This window comes from Anabrus simplex, chromosome 1 (genome assembly GCF_040414725.1).
Source record: "Anabrus simplex isolate iqAnaSimp1 chromosome 1, ASM4041472v1, whole genome shotgun sequence".
NCBI lineage: Eukaryota > Metazoa > Arthropoda > Insecta > Orthoptera > Tettigoniidae > Anabrus > Anabrus simplex.
In genome coordinates, this window is record NC_090265.1 from 625,293,370 (window position 1) to 625,321,177 (window position 27,808).

General features: G+C 40.6%; 1 protein-coding gene across 2 annotated transcripts in view; it reads right to left on the reverse strand.

The window, feature by feature from the left end:
• Window positions 1-27,808, reverse strand: part of barc (RRM1_TatSF1_like and RRM2_TatSF1_like domain-containing protein barc) — a 396,586-nt gene that overhangs the window by 339,166 nt on the left and 29,612 nt on the right. For both annotated transcript variants that reach the window (XM_067135679.2, XM_067135678.2), the window contains exons 4-5: window positions 7,601-7,745; window positions 533-738 (exon numbers count right to left, since the gene is read on the reverse strand). In XM_067135679.2, the coding sequence (XP_066991780.2) occupies window positions 533-738; window positions 7,601-7,745 (351 nt within the window). The remainder of the gene's footprint in view (window positions 1-532; window positions 739-7,600; window positions 7,746-27,808) is intronic.

Here is a 27,808-nt window from a genome sequence, read left to right on the forward strand (position 1 = left end):
TTATAGGAGAGCTTGAATATGTTGTAATTAAATTCATTATTTAATTTTTCTTGAAAATACCATCCAAAAATTTAGGGTCGTCTTATATGTGAGGACTGTCTTATAATCGAGCCAATTTGGTATTCAGTCATTCAAATATCACTATGCTAACAATTTATATATAATACCAGACCAGAAACTACAGATGAAGAAACAATAAAAGTTGATGGATCAATTCAGTAGCTATGCAAGGAAATTATTCTCAATCATTCATGTTGGGTACAGAAGTCTGAGATGGTTTAGGGAGTGAAGATTTTTCAAGTTTGGAATTTGAGAAGTTGCAATCATCCCAAATGGAAGACCTTTAATTTACTGCCTAGTAAGGTGAAAAAGATCGAGTTCTTAAGACAAAGGGGACTGTATCTATATACTTGAATCAAGGCCATTCCCATTTCATTCATTACTAATCACCGTATCCATGAAAGATTTTCTTACTCACATCTACCCATAGTACTTTTGCTACAGCTAATAAAATAAATTATGCTAATCCTACCTTGATGTAAGAGCAAAGTGCATCTCCCTTTGGTTGATTTGTAGCTGGGTCCATATAGATCTTCACTTTCATCCTTCCTGTGTCCACATCTCGCATCACCAAGCCACACTTCTGCATTAAGTCCACAAACTCTTGCTCTGTGATATCCAGAGGCAAATTGTTCACATAAACCTTGGTATTGTGCACTTCATCCACCTCAAACCAACCTGCATTGAACAGAGATATCGGCTTGAAACTGTATTACTAGACTAACCATAGACCTAAACAAAGTTCTGCACTCCTTAAAAACAGCAGCGGAAAAAAATAAAAAGGGGCAAACAAGTACCTACTATGACTATTCTCTTAGCTAGAAGATAAATAATATGCCTACAACACATAAGGCTGACAGGTTCTTGGTACTTTGATTTTAGAATGACAATAATCCTGTCTGTGTTATGCTACAACTGGCAAAAAGGTCAAACTGACATTTACAAGAATGACCTGTTTTTTCACCCTTTTTTCTTAAGTTAATGCTGGCACTTGAGCAGACAACTGCTGGTATTTACAATTTTCAAACTATAATAGTTTGTAAACTACTTATACTAGAATCCTGTAGAAAAAACACTAATGACATTCTAATTTACTATAGTTGTTTGTCAATAGGCACTGTTCCATTTGAAAACTGAAAATTTCTAAAATAATACAAATTGTATTATTAAAATCTAAAATTCCATCTTAATTGGATGTAATATTGAGTATTGACTAGTAGGATAATCAACACAATTTTGTACAATTTGTTAGAAGTACTGCAACTATGGTAGTTTGTTAGTTTCAGAAGGTAGCATAAAACAAGTAATGCACAGTGATTGTAAACAGTAAAAAAGGCACAGTTTTGAAGACAAGCAGTAGAACCACGTGAGTTCACAGGCATTCATAATTATAATCATAAAAAATAAATATATTATACTTTTCTGGACTCATTCCTGCTTAGTTTTTATATACATCAAGAAACATTCAACCAACACCTTCCATAATTTTCAGTTATGATATTATAACAACCTTTAAAGAACTGCACTCATAAGCCATTACAGTGATTGTAAACAGTAAAAAAGGCACAGTTTTGAAGACAAGCAGTAGAACCATGTGAATTCACAGGCATTCATAATTATAATCATAAAAAATAAATATATTATACTTTTCTGGACTCATTCCTGCTTAGTTTTTATATACATCAAGAAACATTCAACCAACACCTTCCATAATTTTCAGTTATGATATTATAACAACCTTTAAAGAACTGCACTCATAAGCCATTGAATTACGGATAGCTGCCGTAATGTGGAAATAATACTGTGTTTGGCCTGGTGAATGTAATAGGAGGGCGTGGCAAGTACCAGCGAGGATGTAAGATCTCGTACAGGCTGTATGAGTAACAGTTGACTACAGGATGGGTCAAACATGAGACTTCAGCACATTTGATTGCAGTCAGATATCAGCACCAGATCTATGGGCCACTCCATCTCTGAAGTTGTGTAGGCACTGGGCTCACCAAGGGCCACCGTATCAAGAGACTAACGTAAGTATGTGGATTTGGAAAAAAAACACTACAGCCAACGTCAAGTGACGTGGTGCATGATACGATGATAGGGGTCGCCGTTGGCTAGTTCAGATTGTAAGAGCAGATAGACAGGCCACAGTGTAGCAGATCACTCATCAAATCAATGCTGGATAACAATGATGTGCAAGCATCCATACCACCCAGAATCATCTTCTCTCCATGGGGTATAGAAGTAAGCATCCCATGAGGGTACTTCTATTTAACACATGCCACAAGACTCAACGAATGACATGGAAAAAAGGAACACTGCTATTGAACATTCAGAGCATGGGAAAACGTCGCCTGTACAAATGAATCAAGGTACCAGTCGGTACGCGCCAATGGCTGGGTATGAGTGTGTCATCAAGCACATGAGGCATTGGATTCCTCTTGCCACCAGGGTACAGTTCAGGCCAGTGGTGGTGGTATCCTCATATAGGGACTGTTCACATGGGATGAAATGGTACATCTGACAACATCCTTCACAGGCAAACGTTACAGAAACATCGTTTCCAAACTATGGCTGACTGGTTCAATGAGCACTCCACAGGTGTGACGATGTTTGCCTGGATCCCGAGGGGCCCTGATCTAACTGAGCACATCAGGGATTCTGTCGAAGGGGATATGCACTAGCTAAACAATGCCTTAATACCACTTATTTCTATTGTAACTGAGAGTTCTACGAACAGACAGAAGGGCTGCGATGGGTTCTCCACTCTCTCCAATAATAGCAAACATTCATATGGAACACTCCAACCAATCTTCGTGGATTAGGAGAGGCTGTGTAACAATCATGCATCAGTATGGCTTCCCAACAATTCTGGTGTCAAGTGGACTCCATGCCATGATGGATTGCTGTCATCATCAAGGCGAAAGGGTGCGGTACACGCTATTAGCCAGGTATCTTGTAAGGTATCTATAATTTAATTGGTCATGAGAGTATAATAAGCATAATGAATGGTACAAAATTAAATATGTCCTACATACATCCTGATAGTTAAAACTGCTACAAGGACATATAAACAAACTTGTCACCTATGAACTTAATACTACAAAAGCAAACTGAATGATTTAGTTCTTTTTCCAGGTTGAACCGTGTTGTTGTTTTCTGTACATTCCGTACGAGCTACTAGGCAGTTCAACAACCTTCGAAAGAAGATGAGTAACTACCTGTCTCGACTCACCTTTCTGAAATTCTGCAGGGACAACAGCATTATTCCAGCATGTGTGAAACTGGAATATCACACCAAGAACCGACGGACAGACCGCATTCTTCACAAAACCAGCATCAAACTTCTCAGGGAATGGATTAGTGACACCAGACAGACTCTGGACCACCTCATCAATAAATTATTTCACCTTCACTTGGAACTTGCCAGCACTTTGTCTCTCAATGACTGGACCAAGTTAGACAGCATTAGCAACACACAATCTCAGCGTACACTGGAACTACCCACTACCGAACAAAATACAAAATTCGACCGCCTCCTATTAAAACAGAAACCGAAACTATCTGATTCACTACAGAAGAATGTTAATAATTAATCTCACAGATAAGCCTACTACTTTGGCCTTGGAAAAAAGGACTCAACTACGCAGTAGCTCCTAATAGGATACCGGTGGAAGAAATAATTAACAAAGTTGAAATTGCAATCCGACATCTCTCTACCGAATCTGCAGAAGAGATCAGACAGGACATATCATGTCTACTGAGAACCGCAAAGCCGCTGCCATCCAATTTGACCAAAGAAGAAATTCATGCCCTCAAAACACTACATCAAGATACGGAAACAATAATCCTACTCGCAGATAAAGGCAACGCTATGGTGAGAATGACCGACTACACACTGAAAATAAAACAATTACCCCCCAACCACATTAAGAACAAACTCTACAGACTGGTAAAATATTCCAGTGTTCAAGCCAAAATACAGAAGAAACCCGCTCGCCAGCCAGACACTTACTAGTGTGTATACTGTTATTGTTGCTTGTATGTTCTAGAATATATAAACGCCAAAAAGTATGTGAGATATCTGGCTATGTGCGAACATATGCAGGAAAATAATCATTCATTTACCAGCATAGAACAAGACATGAAATTAATACATTTGCCAAATAAAGGGAAATACATGGATATCCTGAAAAAAATTAGAAATTTACTTACAACAGAAACAAAATATTGACAATAATTTAAATGAACACATCAACGAAAAAAATCCATTATTTAAATTAGCTAAACAATATGTGAAAAGAAAGAAAAAGGATAATAGATAACATCATTTATAACAGTTCAGCCCAAGCCCTTCCCCTTCCCTCCTCTTAGGCAGTCACGGTTGCAAGTAACAATAGCAGTATACACACTAGTAAGTGTCTGGCTGCTGAGCGGGTAGGCTTCCTCCGCTTCAACATTTCAGTGTTGTTTGTCCAACCCTTGTCCTGTTTCCCTACGGGGTCGGGTATGAGGTGAGATGAATCTATCGTGGCAGTTTTTTTAATGACCGGATGCCCTTCCTGACGTCAACCTCATCAGAGGAGTTAATGAGATGAAATGAATGACGTGATATATTATGATAGTAGGGAGGGGTGAAACCTGGTGCCAGCACAGAGCCTACTCCTGTCGAATAGCAACAAGGGGTCTGCTCAAGGCTTTACGTCCCCATCCGACGGACGAATCACCATCAACAGTGCCATATGCCCTCACTCCATATGAGCACTGTGGAGAGGTTTGGAATTTAATCCAGGCTTTTGGCACGCAATCTAGCGCTTCAACATTTCAGTAAGTTCTATTAATATATACTTATTCAAAATTTTTAGAATATGTTTTATCTGTGTTAACATAGCTTTTTCTTTTTGTAGTACTCATCATAATCATCATCATCATCATCATCATCATCATCATCAATGTCCCACTCCAGTCGCCTGGGTGTGGCTTACAAGCCTCCTCCACTCCTTTCTCTCCTTCCACTTTTCCTGCTCCATTACTTCCGCCACATCCAATCCAGCTTCTCTAATGTCCTTCCAAATCTGATCTATCCACCTTCTTCTCGGTCTTCCAATTGATCTCTTTCTCTTAACTTCTCTTTCCAATTCCCTTCTTGCTACCCATTCTTTTTACATATCCAAACCATCTCAGTCTTGCTTTCTGTATCTTCTGTACTAATGGTTCTATATTCAACTCTTCTCTGATTTTAATATTTTGAATTCTCTCTCTTCTTGTCTTTTTAACCGATGCTCTTAAAAATTTCATTTCTACTGCTTGGATCTTACTATCTTGTCTCTTATTAGTTACCAGCGTTTCTAGTCCGTATGTTGTAGTACTAGAAGAACAAATTCAAGGACATAACGGGAGATTTGTTCCTCTCTGTTTAAAAAATTCAGTCCAACAACAGTAAAGCACGACTTCATCTGGCCTGATAGCAATAAAACACAACTAAATCCTAATGTGTTTTATAATTTAACAATAAATCAGTGCTTCCTAGACAGGATTTTAACATCAACAAGATTTAAATTTGACGAAAAGACAGTTGATTTGTAATGGGCTTATGTTCAAATGGCAACGCAACAATTAAAATAGTGATGAGAAGCAGTTATCTGTGGCCGACTCGGCTAGTAAATCCATCTAACGTTATGATACATATTTGTAAGAATTGTATAATATAAGAGGAATATTTGAATTTTTCATGAGTGTTTTAAAGGGTTCTAGTATGTGTGTATGTGTTACATTACAACAGACATTAACAAGAAATGAACAGTGTATATATATATATATATATGGGTAAGAGTTAACATTTTAAATGGCAATGTATAATGTAAAACAGAGTGGTGTTAGATTTTGGGATTTCGGGGAAGATTGATATTGATGTAGAAAGCGCTAATGAAGGAAGTTAAGACTCCTGAAACATGTATGCGTAAAACATTGTAAAAAATCAAATATTGTTAATATACTGACAGGGCGGACTAAACAATCACCCACTGAACATTATTATAAACATGCAGGATGAGCCTCTAATTACATAACAGCATGGGCAAGTCCCACTATCTGGCTGTGACGCATGCATTCCAGAATTCTCACGAGACAGCCAGGGGGCTTACATCAGCCAGAAAGGGTAGGATATGTAAGGCCAAGGTCAGGAACCACTCTCGTAGTGTGATTGCTGCCTGGGAGACTGATTACCTCAGATCGAGTAGGGGTATTTCAGTCGCCTTGACAAAGAATACTGCAATGTATTCGAAATGTCGGCGAACTGTATGGAATGTACAGAAAACAACAACAACACGGTTCAACCCAGAAAAGAACAAAATAATTTTGCATCAGTGTCCGGTTGGCCATTTTTGTTCTGTACTCAACATCTCTTCAACATGTACTAAATGTTTGTAACATGACCTAATAAGTTGAAAGTCGGTTTAGATTACAATGCGGTCGTGAAATTTCAATAATCAAGTACTAAATAATTCTACAGACCGTGGAAGCTTCACTTCTAAGCAAACTGAATGAAGCTATGTCCATACCACATGCATGGTGGTGACTGTTTTAACAGGAAGTACAACTGGGCAACTATCCTCTCTAAACACTAATTAGAAGGACACTGGAACAGACCCAACACTTCAAAGAATGAAGGTATCAATAACAGGGAAGGGCCATGCAAACCTAACACCATTGCGGTCAGAAGAGAACCAAGATTTGGCCAAGAGTGGTCACACATTAAAGAAAAAAATGAAGTGCCTGGCATAAGTACTGGTAAGCAGAAGCAATATCAAACTCTGTGAGAGGAAATGCTGCCACCAATCTACACTCCCAAGTTGAAAGCCCCTGGTTCACCTTTTAATCACCTCTTACAACAGGTAGGGGATATACTTGGGGAAAAAACATGACGACCTTGCTTCACACCACTACTCTTCAGTGGCAACCGGTGTCTATTAGTGGCTTACAGAATTTACTACATCTACTGTAGTCGGAGTTTCCAGATCGTCAGCTGCACTCGACATGAAGAGAGTGTGGAAGAAAGTGGTTCTGCAACCTCTCCACACCAAACAAGGATCACTTAGAACTCGTTAACTCAGCAGAGTACAGGGTGTGATTGACAGCTGGCTTCCAACTTACTTCCAGGAACTGAGGCCATCATGTTTTGTCCCAAAGTATAACGTGGATGTATTCTACTGTCCTCACCGACAGGGCAACAATACACAGAGAGGTCATTGTTGTATGATAATTCTAAGATTCTCGTAATCCACAGAGGCAGGTTCTGAAGAGATCTGACTTGACTGAAACTGAAATAACTGAAATAATAATTATTAAGTTCTGTTCATATAAAGCTTCAGGCAGACAAGTTTACATATTATTTTCAATCTGATATGAAGCCAGCCGATGGGATAATTTGGCATAATATAAATCATAGCTGCAAATTGAACTATTTTAACCCTATTCTTATTAGCCTAGAACAAGAAGAGAAAATTTCATTCAACACTCTTAACACTCTTCGCAATAAACCTACTTGGTTCTTTTGGTGGCAATTTCCTCTTTAAAGCAAGAGTTTCTTCAGCTGTCTCTTCTTTCTTTTCTTCAACTTCTGGAGTTGTTGGCTTTGGATCAGTAAATCCGTAATTCATTTGGTAATGAGCTAAGAAATCATCATCAACCTGTAAATAAGAAAGCAAGTGTAACAATATAAATAATTTGTACAGTTGAAAAAGTGGGTTAAAAAAGGATCAGAATGTTTTAATAAAACACAACTAGATTACTGTACATTGGGAAGAAAAGATCACTCCTACAAATAGTCCAAAAGCAACTGGAAAAGAAGGGGACATCACAAAAACTTTGTGGTAGTTTTTTGCTAGGGGCTTTACGTCGCACCGACACAGATAGGTCTTATGGCGACGATGGGATAGGAAAGGCCTAGGAGTTGGAAGGAAGCGGCCGTGGCCTTAATTAAGGTACAGCCCCAGCATTTGCCTGGTGTGAAAATGGGAAACCACGGAAAACCATTTTCAGGGCTGCCGATAGTGGGATTCGAACCTACTATCTCCCGGATGCAAGCTCACAGCCACGCGCCTCTACGCGCACGGCCAACTCGCCCGGTCTTTGTGGTAGTAATATACATGGAGACACGGTTCCTCTGTAATCCATCAGGCGAGCTGAACAAGACTTAGAGCTATCAATACTGGACAAATGGACAGTTGTCAGCGGTGGTGGCTTTAATTCATTTATCAGATCAAAAATTAGATGTATGGCTTTTCAGGCGTTTGCTCTATTAACCAGCGTTTTGTCTTAGGTCTGACACTAGACTCGTCAGAGTGGGATGTGTCAGACCCTACCCAGTGACGCTGGGGTGTATGCAGGTGAACTTATCAGAAGCCTATTTAAGAGGCACAGTCTGATAACTGTATACGAGAGATAAAACTCCACAATGGAATTAATGCCCGCCTAGCGATTCCTTTCCCGAGTAATTAACTTATTCCAATAAATTCACTTCTGTCTGTGAATGTACTTTTGATGGTTGAACAGAGCAATTCTAGCATGGAATAAGGGTCCACTCAGAGTGCACAGAATTGGTGGAGGAGGGCATGGCTGTGCTGCACGGATTTTTCGTGCTTCTCTCTTGGCCTCTTCACATCTGCGTCATTCCCCTTCAAACAGACTGACAGCAGCAGGGATGGTCCGGTGCCAAATTGTACGGTCTTGAGCAAGCATATCCCAGGTTTGTGGATTGAGACCTGTCATCTTCACAGTGTACTTAAGCTGGTCCTTGTAGGGCCTCATGGGTGCTCCATGAAATCTGGGGCCGGAACAAAGTTCACCGTATAGGATTTGGTGTGGAAATCTGGTATAACTCATCCGACAGACATGCCCAATCCATCTAAGCTGATGACCAATGATGAACGATTCTATGCTTTTGGCATGTGCTTTCTCAAGAACAGCAATGATGGTGACATGGTCTTCCCTTTTGATCCTAAGGATGGATCGAAGTTTTCGTCGGTGGAAGCACTCAAGCTTTTTAAAGCCACGTCGGTAAAGGGTCCAAGTTTCACAACCCTACAGCAATGTTGTGATGACAACAGCATGGTACATCATGAGATTCCTCTCTTCATGGTAAGGTCTTTGATCATGAACACCCGGTGATAGTCGTCCAAATGCTGCATGGGCAGCACCAACACTTTTCTCCACATTTTGCTCACAGTTACAGCACACAGACAGGATACTACCCAAGTACGAAAAGTGGTCTACCTGCTTCAGTGGAGTATCCGAGATGGAGATGTTGAAATGCAGAAGGGGTGTGCCTGGTGAAGGTTGTGCCAGGACCTTGGTCTTTTGAACGTTAATGGTAAGACCAAAATGATCACATGCACTCTTGTAGCAGTTACCTGACTGTTGCAATTCCTCTGGTGTGAGTATAGGTGATGCAGCATCATCTGCATACAGCATTTTGGTTACCTTTGTAACCTGGATGAGCTTCCAGGAGCAAAGTCTTGCTGCATTGAAAAGCCCTCCATCGAAACGATACCTAACCTCCACATCTGGGTTTGTAGAAGATTCATGTAGCATGGGAGCCAAATATAATGTAAATAATTTTGGAGCAAGCACACACCCCTGTTTCAGTCCATGAGTAATAGGAAATTCATGTGAGATCCTATTCTGATGGCAAACCTGTCTGGTCATGCCGTCATAGAGGGCCTGAATCATATCAACAAACTGCTGAGAACAGCCGAAGTGTTTCAGTACCGCCCACATAGCAGGTCTTGGAACAGAGTCAAATGCCTTTTTCAGCTCATAAAAGACTATGAAGAGAGGATTCTGTTGCTCTCTGCATTTTTCCTGAAGTTGCCCTGCACAGAAAATCAGATCAGTTGTGCCTCTGGAAGTTCGAAATCCACACTGGGACTCTGGGAGGACTCTCTCAGAGATAACCTGGAGGCGGTTGAGCAGAATTATTGCAAGAATTTTACCTACAATAGATAATGGTGATATATCGCGATAGTTACTGTTACCGTGTTTTAGCGGTAGGTAGAGGTGAAAGAAGGTACGGGTGTGAATGGATCTCAAGCTACGAAATTATAGTGCCAGTAAAGTAAATTTAAAATTTAATACGGTTATATTTTCTTTTCAAAATAAATAAGAAACAAGCATGGCAGGTACAGAATAGCAAGTCAAAATAAGGTAGTTACAATATTTACAGAATTTGGGCTTCGCGCCCCGAGTTCACAATGCTTGGGCAATCAGCTCAGTTTTACCCCAAACACAAGTTTTAACAGAGGGGCAGAAAACCCCATTCATACCTAGGAGCCCTTGCTCCAAATTACACTGAAAAAGCCTCCTCGAGGCATACAACATACAATTTTCAAAAGAGCCACTCGCTCTCAAATTTAAGCCTCTCCCAGGCCACACCAAACTCCACCTTCAAGCTGTCCTCAACGGACATAAACACAGGGGTAAAATACCCAATCTACGGAGGTCTATTAAACGAAAAGAATGTTAATTAAATGACCTCTAAAATAACAATTTGAGAGGAGGCGAACTTGCACTCCTAATACACTAGATTAAGACCTACTTGGCGCTAGGCCGTTAATACAAGGGCTAATCCCATACTAAAGAGGTGACTTAAGAAGAGAACAATTTGTTTTACATTAACGAAGAATAGGTTGAGAAAAATAAGTTCACCTCAAAACAATATGAGTGGGAGCTCGAGAGGGTTAGCACTCTCTATCCCAGAATGTAGCTTTCCAAGAGAATAGATGAAAAGATTAGTTACATTTACATTTTAGGAAAAGGTTACATGGTGGAACGCTTCGCACCCGCCCCGAGAGTTAAACTGCTGAGCTAGCAAAGAAAGAATATATTAATCGGCCATTACCTTATAGTTGACCGCTGCCGGAGAAAGAGGCGCTTCCCGCCTCCTGCTATGTACTTAATACACTGAAAGATGGAACAGAAGTGGCCCGGAGACCCAAAAATCAGCAGTTTATATCCTCTCGCGGAAGGTTCTAGGTGTTAGGGGAAAGAAAACACCCTCCCACAAACTATTTATTGGCTAGGGTATAGAAACATATTCAAGTTGGGGGAAGATACCAATGATTGGTCAGAAATTAATAACAGAAATTCGGGATTGGTCAAATACAAAACAAGGGGAAAGAGAGGGGTATACAGCCAACTTAAACAATAACAGAAAGAAATTTAACAAAGAACAAACTTTTGAAATAAAATTTTCTCCAAAGAACAGTTATTTTTCTTCCCACTAGGGTGCACTATTGTAGTTTTTCAGTGGTGTCCTCTAGAAGAGAAAGTTCACACTTCTTACTTCAAGCAAAACAAAAGTACGTCGAAAATGACACAGTTCACAAACTCAAAAATTTCCAGGTGGTGACATCTTCTGAGAAACTAGAAAATTAATAGGGTAAATAAAGTTCAGACTTCCTCCAGCAGAGGAGTTTCCACAGGCGCACATTTTAAATTAGCGGAGTGGAGGTGTACCGCCCGGTACAGACCTCCCCCCCCAAAAGTTCCTCGAGGGATGACACATGAAGTCAGTTTGAAACAAGTTCCAAGTTATGATGTGAATATGAAGATAGATTGCAGAAGCATTTATGAGATTTTCTTAATTTGGTTTGTTTCAGTTTCAAAATTTTGTTGTTGCAAGTGAAGTAAAGTCTTTCTGTTTGTAGTAGTTGAATTCTGAGGATAAACTTTTAATACTTAAAAGTGAAGAAAAATTTTGCAATGTCCACCAAATATTGCTGTTGAATTCCCATGAAACGGTATTAAGGTTGAACAGGAATGTCTATGTAGTTGATGTAGGCTAAGTTGGATGGCCAGACCGGCCGTTACAGCTTGCGTCCAAAGGAAGCCGCTCGGACCCCTCAAGTACCCTGAGATACCGCTCGCCCGCACTATGAGGGGAGCAGAGGTGTTGAAGCACGCCGCACCCGCGGTGAACATATACAGGCTGCGGGCAAGTAGCAGGTCGTGCGCCGCACATCAGCCTTGGCCGGGAGGAGAGCTCCGGCTCGCCGTGCACATGTCGTCCTCGCTGGGGCCGAGGGGGCCCGTCCTCGAACCCAGCCGCGGCACAGCGCCGCGCGGCTGCGGGGGCACTGAAACATTAAAGCTAGGCGGCAGAATTGTGTTGGACCATCATTTTTCTTTTGAGGGCACAGGCATGTAGAGAGATTGAGGGGCCAGCGGCGTGCAGATATCCATGGCATTTCATCTAAGCCAGCCACTGTGTGTAGTGGAGCAGGAGACGGGAGCGTGGTAATGGCCGTGACAAGGACAGGATGGCAGTTTAACAATCGGGGGAGGTTTACAAGAAATGCTTACATATAAAATAAAATAGAAGGAGCAGAATGCCTTAAGAGTGGAACTCAAAAAAAAAATATAACCATCATATTCCTATCAAATTATATGAAGCAAGTTGAAACAAATTTACACCGGTTTCACCTGGGACAGGTGAACCCTAGATATCCTCTCGGTGGCTGGATTGCTTACTAACAATGTAACCGGAGTAAGAAAATCGAGAATGATGCATGGCCCATAAAATCTGGGGGCAAGCTTGCCCGCGGGAACAAAATTCTTGACCATAACCTGGTCACCTACCTTCAAAGGGGTGGGTCTCCGTCCACGATCATACCTTTCCCTAACCTTTTCATGAGACACTTTAAGATTGGCTTTAGCCTTCTTCCAAAGATCTTTAATGTTGTCCGGATCTATTGTCTCGGGTAGAATGTCACTCAGAGACCAGAGGTTAGAGAGCGGCGTGTTAGGAACAAACTTGAACATCAAAGAAGCTGGAGTAAACTTGTGAGATTCATGAACCGCCGAATTCAAAGCAAAAGCTATCCAATGCAGGGACGTGTCCCACCTGGAAGGATCTTCATGATGATAGGCAATAAGTGCGGACCTGAGATTACGGTTAACCCGTTCAGCCAGAGATGGTTGAGGGTAATAAGCCGAAGTAGTTACATGAGAGATGGACAAGTCAAAACAGAATTTACGAAATAAATTAGATGTAAAAGCCTTAGCATTATCAGATACCATATATTGGCACGGACCAAAAGAAGCAAAAATAGAATTTAAGCAAGTAATGGTGGACTGAGCGGTAGCCAGCTTAGTCGGAAATAACCAAGAAAATCTGGTAAAACCATCTACACACACAAAGATGAACTTGTTGGCATTACCCTTTGACTGGGGGAAGGGTCCTACATAATCAATATACAGGCGTTCCATGGGGCGCGACGCTTGCTGAGAAGACAAGAGGCCTACCTTGGTGGACATGGTCGGTTTACTAAGCAAACAGGATTTACAAGCCTTTACTAGTTCACGGATTTCACCGTCCATACCTTTCCAGATGAACATATCACGAATTTTTTCACGAGTTTTAAAGATACCAAGATGCCCTCCTAATGGGGTCTCATGATAATACTTGAAGATCATAGGTACAAGAACAGCTGGAACAACAACTTTCATCATCTTATCATGCCTCGAAGGGCAACATAGAACCCCATTCCTCAGAACATAAGGGACAACATGTTCCCCAGAAGAAAGGGTTTCCATTATCGGAGCCAGCGTCGGATCTTCACGTTGGTATTTCTCGATATCCCTAAAAAGCATGGGAGCATCTGTTAGGATGGCATTAACCTCAGATAGTATGGACTCGGAAGGTGATGAACTGTCGACCGGTTCGTGGGTCTCGACGTCGTTAGAAAACATACGGCTGAGTCCATCAGCAACAACATTTTCGATACCTCTGATATGTCTAACATCAAATTGGAAGGCAGAAATACGGATGGCCCAACGGGCTATACGACCAGTACGACGCGGTCTACCTAAGACCCAGCTTAAGGCTTGATTATCTGTCTCCAGGTCGAATTTGACGTGTTCCAGATAGAGACGGAACTTTTCTAAGGCGAATAAGACTGCCAAACCTTCAAGCTCATATATGGAGTACTTTGCTTCTTGAGCCGAGAGAGTCCTAGATGCATAGGCGATGGGGCGCCTCCCTAGTTCAGTCTCTTGGAGAAGGACTGCAGCTACCGCCGACGACGATGCGTCGGTTTGGACAATGAATTTCTTCGAGAAATCAGGCATAGCAAGTACAGGGGCATTACAAAGTGCTAATTTAAGGTCTTTAAAAGCGGCTTGTTGAGAAGGTCCCCACTCGAATTTGATGCCTTTCCTACGAAGAAGGTTTAAGGGCGCCGCTCTATTAGCGAAGTTAGGAATAAACTTCCTGAAGAAATTCACCATACCAATGAACCTGGCGATACCTTTAATGTCCTTGGGAGGTTTAAAATCACGGATGGCCTGTGTTCTAGAATGATCGACTGCTACACCATCGGGTGACACAATATGCCCTAGGAATGACATAGAGGGCTTAGCAAAGGCAACCTTGGACAACTTAACAGTTAACCCAGCCTTACGAAGGCGATCGAGAACTTCTCGCAGATGATCTAGATGTTCTTCAAAAGTCTCTGAAAATACGACGACATCATCTAAGTAGTGATATAAGTACTCGAATTTGATGTCGGAGAAGACCCTATCTAGTAGCCTAGTGAGCACAGCTGCCCCCGTGGGGAGCCCGAAAGGTACGCGGTTGTATTCATATAAATTCCAGTCCGTGGCAAACGCTGTAAGGTGTTTAGACTCTTCGGCAAGGGGAATTTGATTATAGGCCTGATTCAAGTCCAAGATGGTGAAGAACTTGGCCTTACGAAACCATGAAAAACAAGAATGTAGGTCAGGAAGGGGCACAGATTGCAACACCACCTTCCGATTGAGAGCCCTGTAATCAATGACAGGCCTGAAGCCTCCTTGGGGTTTCGGGACTAGAAAAATAGGCGATGAATACGCCGACTTAGAGGGCCTAATAATACCATCCTTCAACATCTGATCGATAATTTCTTTCAGAGCCTTCATTTTAGGTGGAGATAGCCTATAAGGTGGAAAACGGACAGGAATCGAATCCGTGACCTCAATTTTGTATTCAATAAGGTCAGTAACACCAAGAGTATCAGAGAACACCTCGGGAAACGACAGACACAGTTTGCGAATACTATCAGCCTGCTCCTCAGGTAGATGTCTAAGGTCTAACAACATCTCATCCTGGGTAGGCGAAATAGAAGTACATGACACAGAATTACACTTTAATAGTGGGATTTTACAATTAGAAGCAAATTTGAATGTGCACGACCTAGACTGGAGATCGAGCACAAGACCAGTGTGAGAAATAAAGTCAGCTCCCAATATAATGGGGCAAGACAATTGCTTGGCCACAAACAATTTAACTTTCCATGTAAACTTAAAAATACGAATTTTGACCAGTAAGGAACCTAGAATTTCTAATGGAGATGAATTAGCCGATATGTATTGAACAGGAGAAGAGACATAGTCAGGAAGTTTACAAACCGTTTTCAATTTAGAATACCATTCAGCCGAAATAATCGAACAAACACTGCCTGAATCTAAGAGAGCTGTTATAGGCTCGTTATTTAACTCAATCTTAAGAAAGGGAACAGGTGCGGGGGTATCCGCCGCAATCCTAAGACATTCTTTAGGGCATTCAAAAGATGAATTTGAAGGCTGATCGTTCTCTGCATTTACAACCTGTTTACTAGGGGCTGAGTCTCGGGAAGATGGATTAGTTGACTCAGCCGAAGCCACTAGTCACTTTTTAGTATTGGCATAGGTGGAATTTGCACCAGAAGTTGAGCAGGAGGGGGTGCTATTTGAGTTTGGGCAATTCTTGGCGATATGTGAGAAGGCCCCACACTTAAAACAGCCTTGTGATGACCCGGCTCCATTCCTTGTCCCACTTGACTTGATCAGTGGACACTTGTTGCGCAGATGGTCAGGCGACCCGCAAGCATAACATTTACGGGGATTGACTGGTCGGCGAGGTGGAGGCCGAGTATTACTAAAGGAAGGCGGGGGTTCTTTCGCGACACGCAAAGAATCGGCGTATCTAACTCCTTCCGCTGAGACGGCCAACGCTTCAAGTTCAGAGAAAGTTTGCGGGCACGCCGCGAAACACAAATATGACCTGTAGGGTGGTGAAATCCCTTCCACAATAGCTTGTACAATCTGATCCTCAGGGAAATGAAGAGCAAACACCCTAGTATAAAACTTAATGTCCTGTATGAAATCAGCCAAGTTTTCATCCAAGCGTTGTACACGGTAATAGTACTTCTGAATAAGGGAGGACCTGGCCCTAGCCGGGATGAAGTTAGCTAGCAAATGGGCATGGAAATCCTCAATAGATGATTGCTCGGCAATGGCTCTTACGATTTTATCTGAGAGAATACCAATAGCATACGGATAGATAATTTGCAAAATTTGACATGGAGAAAGAGAAAACACAAGGGCATGATCCTGAAATTCAACTAGAAATCTTAAAAAAGAAATTACATCACTGGTGGTATTAACGGAAAACTTAGAGATACCTCTGAGCAACATTGCCAATGGATGAGGCAAGCTGCTAAACCCGGGTGACATAGTAGGTAAAGGTTTCAATGGCAAGGAAGTTAATTCAGAACGGATGTTACTCAAAGATGCACGACGTTCAGATTCGTTGTCCAATGGGGCAGGGATAGTTTGAGCAGCAACGGTTATCCTATTAACTTCTCCCTTGGGAGGCGCTTCCTCACTACCTGCATTCACTATGGTGGGTTGATCAGATTTGGGAGGAACTTCCCCAGTTAACAATTGAGTGACCTTACTAGATAATTCGGAAATATTTTCCAGGAGCGTACTAGCTTCCTTCCTCTGAACGTCATTCAGTTTTAGAGACAACAGATCGTTAACCCTATTCGAAAAATGATATAGCCTGCCTTGCACACGCTTAATTTGATTAGGAGACGGATCATTTTCATCAAAAAAACTAACTACAGAAGCTAGCCCAGTAATATTCTCGACGATCGTGGAAAGAGAGTCATCAATTTCTTTCTCTCCCAAATTGGGGATGGAAATGGGCAAATCAAGGGACTCTCTAAGCTTGTTAGTGTCTACTGCAAGCGTGCCTCCAGATTGCACATTTCTGATAGTTAATTCATAGATCAACTCCTCCTTGCGCAAATAGTTAAGATGGAGAACATCGCGAGGGCCGGGCATGGTGACAGAACAATTTTGAAAAACTCAAAAAATTCCAGCAACTGGGAAAATAGTTAGAGTTCGGAACAAACAATGTTTAGCCGTCAAAAGGGGCTAAATTGAGACCCATTCAACCACGCTCTGCTACCACTTGTTACCGTGTTTTAGCGGTAGGTAGAGGTGAAAGAAGGTGCGGGTGTGAATGGATCTCAAGCTACGAAATTATAGTGCCAGTAAAGTAAATTTAAAATTTAATACGGTTATATTTTCTTTTCAAAATAAATAAGAAACAAGCATGGCAGGTACAGAATAGCAAGTCAAAATAAGGTAGTTACAATATTTACAGAATTTGGGCTTCGCGCCCCGATTTCACAATGCTTGGGCAATCAGCTCAGTTTTACCCCAAACACAAGTTTTAACAGAGGGGCAGAAAACCCCATTCATACCTAGGAGCCCTTGCTCCAAATTACACTGAAAAAGCCTCCTCGAGGCATACAACATACAATTTTCAAAAGAGCCACTCGCTCTCAAATTTAAGCCTCTCCCAGGCCACACCAAACTCCACCTTCAAGCTGTCCTCAACGGACATAAACACAGGGGTAAAATACCCAATCTACGGAGGTCTATTAAACGAAAAGAATGTTAATTAAATGACCTCTAAAATAACAATTTGAGAGGAGGCGAACTTGCACTCCTAATACACTAGATTAAGACCTACTTGGCGCTAGGCCGTTAATACAAGGGCTAATCCCATACTAAAGAGGTGACTTAAGAAGAGAACAATTTGTTTTACATTAACGAAGAATAGGTTGAGAAAAATAAGTTCACCTCAAAACAATATGAGTGGGAGCTCGAGAGAGTTAGCACTCTCTATCCCAGAATGTAGCTTTCCAAGAGAATAGATGAAAAGATTAGTTACATTTACATTTTAGGAAAAGGTTACATGGTGGAACGCTTCGCACCCGCCCCGAGAGTTAAACTGCTGAGCTAGCAAAGAAAGAATATATTAATCGGCCATTACCTTATAGTTGACCGCTGCCGGAGAAAGAGGCGCTTCCCGCCTTCTGCTATGTACTTAATACACTGAAAGATGGAACAGAAGTGGCCCGGAGACCCAAAAATCAGCAGTTTATATCCTCTCGCGGAAGGTTCTAGGTGTTAGGGGAAAGAAAACACCCTCCCACAAACTATTTATTGGCTAGGGTATAGAAACATATTCAAGTTGGGGGAAGATACCAATGATTGGTCAGAAATTAATAACAGAAATTCGGGATTGGTCAAATACAAAACAAGGGGAAAGAGAGGGGTATACAGCCAACTTAAACAATAACAGAAAGAAATTTAACAAAGAACAAACTTTTGAAATAAAATTTTCTCCAAAGAACAGTTATTTTTCTTCCCACTAGGGTGCACTATTGTAGTTTTTCAGTGGTGTCCTCTAGAAGAGAAAGTTCACACTTCTTACTTCAAGCAAAACAAAAGTACGTCGAAAATGACACAGTTCACAAACTCAAAAATTTCCAGGTGGTGACATCTTCTGAGAAACTAGGAAATTAATAGGGTAAATAAAGTTCAGACTTCCTCCAGCAGAGGAGTTTCCACAGGCGCACATTTTAAATTAGCGGAGTGGAGGTGTACCGCCCGGTACAGTTACCACAAACAATGAGCTCACCTTTCTTGAAGATTGTGTTTATATTGGCATTTTTTAGTTCACCAGGTACAAATGGATAGTAAGAATGATACAAAAGAAAGTAAAATATTGATATATGCCATTTTTTCCCTTCAGTAAAAAACAAAATTTATCTGTACACAGGTCAAACAAAGATCTGAAGGTTCGCTTCAACTTTTTTTTTTCTTTCTATTTGTTTAACTGTTGTGCAAAGTTTGTGAGTTATACATGGAAGGTAATCCCGAGAACCACTCAACCAATTTTAGTAATTCATTCACCATTAGAAAGTATATTTCTTAATAATAATAATAATACTAATAATAATAATATAACTTTTACATCCCACAAACTACTTTTTGACAGATTTTGGAGATGCCGAGGTGCTGGAATTTTGTCTCGCAGGAGTTATTTTACATGCCAGTAAATCTATCAACATGAGACTGACGTATTTGAGCACCTTCAAATACCACTGGATTGAGCCAGGATTGAACCTGCCAAGTTGGGGTCAGAAGGCCAGTGCCTCCTCAACCATCTGAGCCACTCAGCCCAGCAGTTTATTTCTTACAGATTATTATAGGCCATATATAGTGAATGGCCAAACATCATGGGAAGACACTGAATGTGATATTAATAATGAGTTGCTCCTCTGCAAGCCCTCAAAACGGCAGCAATATAGCAAGGCAATGATTCTACAAGGTGTTGGAATTGTTCTGGAGGAATCTGGACCCACGTATCTTGCACTGATACCCAAAATTGGTCTTGTGTAGTTGGTGCAGAGTTCATGGTAAGTACACCAGCATCGACAGCATCCCATAAATATTCAATTGTATTAAGATAGGGGGATCTGGAGGGCCAATCCATAGTCATAATTTCACTGGAGTGCTCCTCCAACCACCTGCGTGCCACAACAGAGCAGTGACATGACGCACTGTCCTGTTGAAACACGGCATCTCCAGGGTACTCTAGGGTGAGAAATGTAATGGTCTGAAAGAACTCCACATAACGTGCACCTGTCAGCGCTCCCTGCAGCCGGATAATGGGGCCTAATCGCAATCATGAGAACGCCGCCTAGACCAGAACTGAGCCACCTCCCACCTGGACACAACCTTGTTAACACGCAAGAACCATAGCTTCGTGGGACATACGCCACACTCTCACACGCCCGTCAGCTCAATATAGCTGGAACCAGATTTCATCATATCATACCACATTCCGTCACTGATCCATGGTCCATTGCCGATGTTCGTGGGCCCATGCACGTCGTTGAGCTCTATGATATAGATATATATAGGCATCAGCAAATGGACACGAGTTGGTTGTCGGCTGGTGAAGCCTATGCGGTGTAGTTGCCTCCTTATGGTCCTGATAGAAATGGGTTCCTGACTCCCAGCATTCAACTGGGTGGTGATCGGACTCACAGTAGCCTATTGAGGCAACGTGATGTCTGCTCATTACACATCTGTGGTCTTCCCATGCGGTGGTTTACACGGGTGGTAACATTCTCTCTGCGATCTTGAAGATCCATTCTCGACACTGTTGACCTCGGAAACCTGAATTCGCGTGTAATCCCCGCAATGCTATGACTCATGCGCCATGCACCGATGACCATTCCACGTTCAAAGTCAGTTAACTTGTGATGTGTTGCCATCTTCACGACACTGGTGTCTGTGACAGACTGCTCAGCTATGCCACAGCTAGTGGCAATGCTCAGGGATCGAACACGGCACATTTTCTAACGGGACACCTCTACCTCTTCCCATGACATTTGGTCACTCAGTGTATATACGGTAATTATGCTAGCTTATCAGGAGAGCAGGTAGATTTTTTTTTTAAGAGTAGCCACAATTTTTTCCTGCTTTGGAAATGCATTTATCCCAGCCTATGGACAGCTTTTTGATGTCCTCATCGTAAAAAGAACAGGGTCGTACCACCAACCCATTGTGCAGGAGGTCTTCCACACTCTCGTCATCTTCAAATCGTTGCCCTCCTAGAACTTCTCTAACCAGTCCGAACAAATGGAAATCGCAGGGCGATAAGTCCGGGTTGTAAGGAGGATAATCAAGTTTAGTCCAGTGCATTTCCTGTAGCCTGGAGACAGTTAGAGCTGCAGTATGGGGAGGCGCATTGTCGCATTGTGACGATTGCTTGACAGCTCCCATAACTGATTCCGACTTGTTCTGTAGTTTATGATACTGTCACCCGTCGATCGTCGTCAATAATGTCTTTAACCGCACAAATGTTTTTGTCTGTAATGCTGGTCCGAGGACGGCGATCGTGTAGCTGATTTTCCACACATTCTCGTTCTTTCTTGAACTTTTTATGCCAGGCAAACACACACGTCCTTGACAATATTTGATCAATGAACTGTGCAGTCAATCCCTGGCAAATTTCCGCCGCTTTAACTCCTTCGCGAGCAAGAAATTTTATAATTATGCATTGCGCAGTGGAGGGGTTCACCTGTTGCTAAGAAATCGTGAGCATTACAGACGAAACGGCGGGAAATATCTAACAGCACACTCTCCCTATTTCTAATGATCCCGCCCACGCATAGCAGAAGTGCGGGGCCAGTCCTACCAACTGCTGATGTTCAGGAACAAAAATCCCGTTTATATTTCATCGACCTTCGTATGTCAGGAACCCTTAGACATGAATACACTGCCCAAGAAAATGAAGCCCACTGAGCGTACTTAGAATTCAACTTCCTACAACAACACAAAAGTTCTTGTGTGTGTCGTCTCTCTCTGTAAAAGGCTAACTCTGATTGACTGTAATCAACACCAAGCCAAAACTACTCGACATAAAGAAATGAAATTTTGGGGATACATTTATATTACAGTGTAGGTGCTCAATAAGGGAGGATTTGGATATTCTGTCGCTAAAGGGGTGAAAAGAGGGATGAATTTTTAAAATGAGTGTACCTATATCTCAAAAACTTAACCGTTTAAAGACAAGAAAATTGGTATTTTAATCTCCTTTAAAAATAAAGATACGTGTATTTTTTCATTTATGGAAAATCCTCTTAAGGGGGGCAAAAAATGTGAAAAGGGTATTGAAGACCTTTTATGAGGATGCTTTTAACTCAAAAACTGAAGATGTTACAGTCATGAAAATTGATATTTGGAATTTCCTTTAAAAATAAAGAAACATATATTTTTTGTTTTTGGAAAGTCTACTTAAGGGGGGGTGAATAGGAGTGACAAAGACAGTGATTTTTTAAAATGTGCATATCTACAGTATATCTCAGAAACATAACATGTTACAGATGTGAGAATTGGCATTTGGAATCTCCTGTAAATGTAAAAGAAAACACATAATTTGTTTTCTGAAAATCCACTTTAAGGGGAAGCTATAAACGGGGTGAATTTTTAACTTGAGCATATCTACAGAATATCTCAAAAACTTAACATGTTACAGATGTCCAAAATTGCTATTTTTAATCTCTTTTAAAAATAAAGTAACACATATATTTTTGTTTGAGGAGGGGAGGGGGGTTAAAAGGACTGAAAGGGTTTGAATTATTTTTATTAGGATACTGATATCTCAAAAACAAAAGATGTTACAGACGTTAAAACTGGTATCTGGAATCTTCTTTAAAAAGAAACACGTATTCTTTTGTTTTTGGAAAATCCAATTAAGGGGGGCAGGAGGGGTAAATGAATTGAAAAATGAGTCAAAATCTTTTTATGAGGATACTAATATCCCAAGGAAGTTTTGGATGTGAAAACTGGTATTTGGAATCCCCTTTAAAAAATAAGGAAACACGTATTTGGGAGGAGATCAACTTAAGAGGGGGGGGAGAGGGTGTAAAAGAAGTTGAATTCTTTTTTGAGGATACAAATAAGAAGTGGACTTATAACAATACACCCTAAGGGGTTTTGACTGGGGGGTGAGGAATGATGACAAAAATATGCATTTATATGAAACCGTTTTATTTATGAAGTTAAAATTTCATATGATATCCTAGGTGTTCAGTAACATAAGGTTTGAAATATATTTAACCCCTAAGATAGTTAAATGGGGATTAACATCTGAAAACACCGAAAACACATACTGTATATTCATTCCTTCCTCTGAAATGGTCTAATGTACGAAGACAAAATTACAAATAGCGGTATATGTTTTAAATCCTAGGTGTGAAATAGGAAATACTTTTAAATGTTTCACCCCTAAAGTGTTAAATGAGGTTAGCTCCGTGAACACATTTATTCATCCCTCCAAAACTGTTTGACGTACAAAGTTGTAATTTTACAGGAAGTTTCTTCTTTTATATCCTAGGTGTAAAATATCCTATATTTCAAAATATTTCTCCCATAAGGATTTTAGATGGTGGTTGACTCTCTAAAACATAATATCCATTTTTCCTAAACCATTTCAGGCATGAACTTAATAATTTTCAGTTTAAAACCATGGCAAAGCACAGGTATCTTACTAGTCCTAAATAAAAGTTTTCCAGGAAAAATTCTTTTCTGTGATACAGTTTTGTCTGATTTAAAAAATTTTAACCTGAATTAGATTTGACAAACTAATGAACCGAACAGTTATAGAAAAACTTAAATGACAGGTAAAATATTAGACTTATCAAAAAAAAGAGCTTCAGGATTTAGAATAAAATTTCCAATAACAAAGTTCTTATCTATTTTCTTCGTATCTCTAAAGGAAATGCCAGAAAATTATGCCTTTACATGTTCAAGGAGCATTTTAAAAATGCAGTTTGAAGTTCTTCCACGTCCAGCAGAGTACAGCTAGATGGTTTAGTGCGAATACCATTACTTGTATCCATTAGACATGCAAGTCTAACAATAATTATACTTCTACACTCTGCAACAAAGTATGTTAAGGCAGAAGGTGGGGGCAATGAAAGATATTGTGGAGGAAGCTAAAAGATCTGTACGTTTGGCACCCTTAAAAGAGAATACACTGCCTAATCTGTTAAAAGGATATTCTGGAACAAGTAATGTTCCCCAGCTACAGCCTTATTTATGCTGATCAGTGTTAAGACCGAGGACAGATAAAACAGAACAGAGAGATTGATCAGAGATACGTTATTACTGGACTGTTCAAAGTTATTACAAACTGTGTTCAAATCCGATTTCTATTCAAGTCTGATTTCAATGTGGGCAGAGCGAAAGGAGCTGTCTACAATAAAAAAGTTATTTTGAAAACAATTCTGATTCATTAAACCCAAATTTCTGTGAGTGGTTAAGTGAGGTCTAAACCTCATAACTTAATGTCCGTGAAAAGGTTTTATTTTTAAATGTAGATATACCTTACACAGTAGTGCAGGTCTATATGCCCACTAGTTCAGCAGCTGAAAAAATCCAAAGAATATATGAAGAGATAGAAGAATTAGTACAATATGTAAAAAGTGATGAGAATTTAATTGTAATGGGAGACTGGAATGCAGTGGTAGGCCAAGGAAGAGAAGGTAATACAGTAGGAGAATTCAGATTGGGACAAAGGAATGAAAGAGGAAGTCGGCTGGTTGAATTCTGCACCGATCATAATTTAGTCCTTGCTAATACTTGGTTCAAACACCACAAACAACGTCTGTATATGTGAATGAGACCTGGAGACACTGGAAGGTATCAAATAGACTTCAGTAAGATTAGGCCGAGATTCAGAAACCAGGTGTTGGATTGCAAAACTTTCCCAGGAGCGGACGTGGACTCCGACCACAACTTGTTAGTCATGAAATGCCATCTGAACTTGAAGAAATTGAAGAAAGGAAGGAATGCAAGAAGATGGGATCTAGACAAGTTAAAAGAAAAGAGTGTAAGAGACTGTTTCAAGGAACATGTTGCACAAGGACTAAGTAAAAAGGCTGAAGGAAACACAATAGAAGAAGAATGGACAGTCGTGAAGAATAAGGTCTCTGGGGGTGCTGAAGAAATGCTAGGAAGAAAGGAAAGATTAAGTAAGAATTAATGGATAACTCAGGATATACTGGACCTGATTGATGAACGACAAAAGTACAAGAATGCAAAAAAAAATTTTTTTTAATGAAGACAGCAGAAAAGAATACAGGCGATTAAAGAATGAAGTGAATAGAAAATGCAGAACAGCTAAGGTAGAATGGCTGAAGGAGAAGTGCAAGGATGTTGAAGGTTGTATGGTCATAGGAAAGGTAGATGCTACATACAGGAAAATCAAGGAAACCTTTGGAGAAAGGAAATCTAGGTGTATGAATATTAAGAGCGAAGATGGGAAACCACTTCTAGGGAAAGAAGACAAGGCAGAAAGATGGCAGGAACATATCCAACAGTTGAATCAAGGTAATGACGTAGATGATATGGCTCTGGAACAAGAAGAGGCTGTTGATGCTGATGAAATGGGAGACCCAATTTTGAGGTCAGAATTCAACAGAGCTTTAAGAGACATAAATCGGAACGAGGCACCTGGAATTGATAACAATCCCTCTGAATTACTACTGCCTTGGGAGAAACAAGCATGGCGAGGTTATTCCATTTAGTGTGTAAGATGTTATGAGACAGGAGAAGTGCCATCCGATTTTCGGCAGAATGTCATTATACCTATTCCCAAGAAAGCCGGTGTTAACAAGTGTGAAAACTACCGCACCATACTATCTCATGCCTGCAAAATTTTAACATGTATTAGTTACATAAGAATGGAAAGACAAGTTGAAACTGAGCTAAGAGAAGATCAGTTTGGATTCAGAAGAAATGTAGGAACACGTGAAGCAATCCTGACTTTACGTCTGATCTTAGAGGATCAAATAAAGGAGGACAAGCCCACATACATTGCGTTTGTAGATCTAGAAAAGGCATTTGATAATGTTGATTGGACCAAGCTATTTGAGATTCTGAAGGAGATCAGGATCAGATACACAGAACAAAGAATTATGACAAACTGTATAAAACTCAGTCTGCAGTGATAAGACTCAAGGGCTTTGAAAAGAAAGCAGCAATCCAGAAAGGAGTGAGGCAAGGTTGCAGTTTGTCCGACCTCCTTTTCAATGTTTATATAGAACAGGCAGTAAAGGAAATCTAAGACGAATGCGGGAAGGGAAACACGATCCAAGGAGAGGAATCAAAACCTTGAGATTTAGTGATAATATTGTTATTTTATCCGAAACTACAGAAGATCTGGAGAAATTGCTGAATGGTATGGACAGAGTCTTGGGTAAGGAGTACAAGAAGAAAATAAATAAGTCCAAAATGAAAGTAACGGAGTGCAGTCGAACAAAGTCAGGTGATGCAGGAAACTTTAGATTAGGAAATGAAGTCTTAAAGGAAGTAGATGAGTATTTTTACTTGGGTAGTAAAATAACTAGCAATGGCAGAAGTAAGGAGGAAATAAAATGCAGACTAGCACAAGCAAGGAAGGCCCTCCTTAGGAGAAGAAATTTGCTCACTTCGAACAATGACTTAGGAATCAGAGAGATGTTTTTGAAGACTTTCATCTGGAGTGTGGCATTGTATGGAAATGAAACATGGACGATAACTAGCTCAGAAAGAAAGAGGATAGAAGCTTTTGAAATGGGGTGTTACAGAAGAATGCTAAAGGCGAGATGAATAGATCGAATCACGAATGAGGAGATACTGAATCGAATTGGTGAGAGGAGATTGATTTGGCTAAATTTGACCAGAAGAAGAGATAGAATGATAGGACACATCTTAAGACACCCAGGACTTGTGTAGCTGGTTTCTGAGGGAAGTGTAGGTGATAAGAACTACAGGGGTAGACTAAGGTATGAATATCATAAGCAGATTAGAGTAGAGTTAGGATGCAGCAGTTATGTAGAAATGAAAAGGTTAGCACATAATAGGGTGGCACAGAGATCTGCATCAAACCAGTCCAAGTAGTGATGACTCAAGCACAATACAACTTACACTTGCAAGACTTCTTAAGTGATCTGTGCCTTTTTAAGTTAAAATTGACCGGGCGAGTTGGCCGTGTAGTTAGGGGCACGCAGCCGTGAGCTTGCATCCGCGAGATAGTGGGTTTGAACCCCACTGTCAGCAGTCCTGAAGATGGTTTTCCGTGGTTTCCCATTTTCACACCAGGAAAATGCCGGGGCTGTACCTTAATTAAGGCCATGGCCGCTTCCTTCACACTCACAGGCCTTTCCTTTCCCATCTTTGCCATAAGACCTATCTGTGTCAGTGCTACATAAAAATCAAAAAATTAAAAATAAAAAATAAAAATAAAAAGTTAAATTTGAATTTTAAAATCACATTTCCTTTCTACATTGCACTTGCATGTCAAGCTTGATACAACTGGCTGGTTTGGAGTGAATATTGTTATGCTCTCATTGGGTTCCTTTTCTCCTTTTGCATTTGTCATGTGTCCCCAGTTTTTACCACCTGTATTTATCTTTTTTCCTCTTTTCCTGTTTTTATCCGACTTTCTTCTTCTCCTACATTTCCCACATTAGGACTGACGATCTGTCACAATGGCTCCTCAATGAAGATTGAAGCCTGCCCTCATGATGAAGCTGGCAAGCAGAAACAAGCTCACCATGGGCTGAGAAGAAATGCATGAAGAAGAACAAGGATTGATAAGGAGAGAGTAAATCTATTTGAAGATCTGGGGATTGTCCTTCTCCTTTCGTATTAAATTCATATTTCTACCTTTTCTTGCACAGACTTGTCATAGTATGTATCCAATTGTGTTCGTTTCAATGTTTCTATATATGACTACAAAGGTTTTCAGTGACACTAGGATAGGAAAGGACTTGGAGTAGAAAGGTAGCAGCTGAGGTCTTAAGCTACAGTCCAACATATATAGTGTGAAAAAGAGGACACCATAGAATGCCATCTTCAGGGCTACTGACATTTTAGTTCAAATAAGTTTACAGCTACATGGCGTGTACTGCATGAAGTACTTGCTCAGTTGACAAATCAACTCTGACTTACTTTTTACGAAAACTTCAGTTTATTATCCCCCTAATCAATACAGTTTACTCTCAAACAATACTAGTTTCAACTGTACATAGTG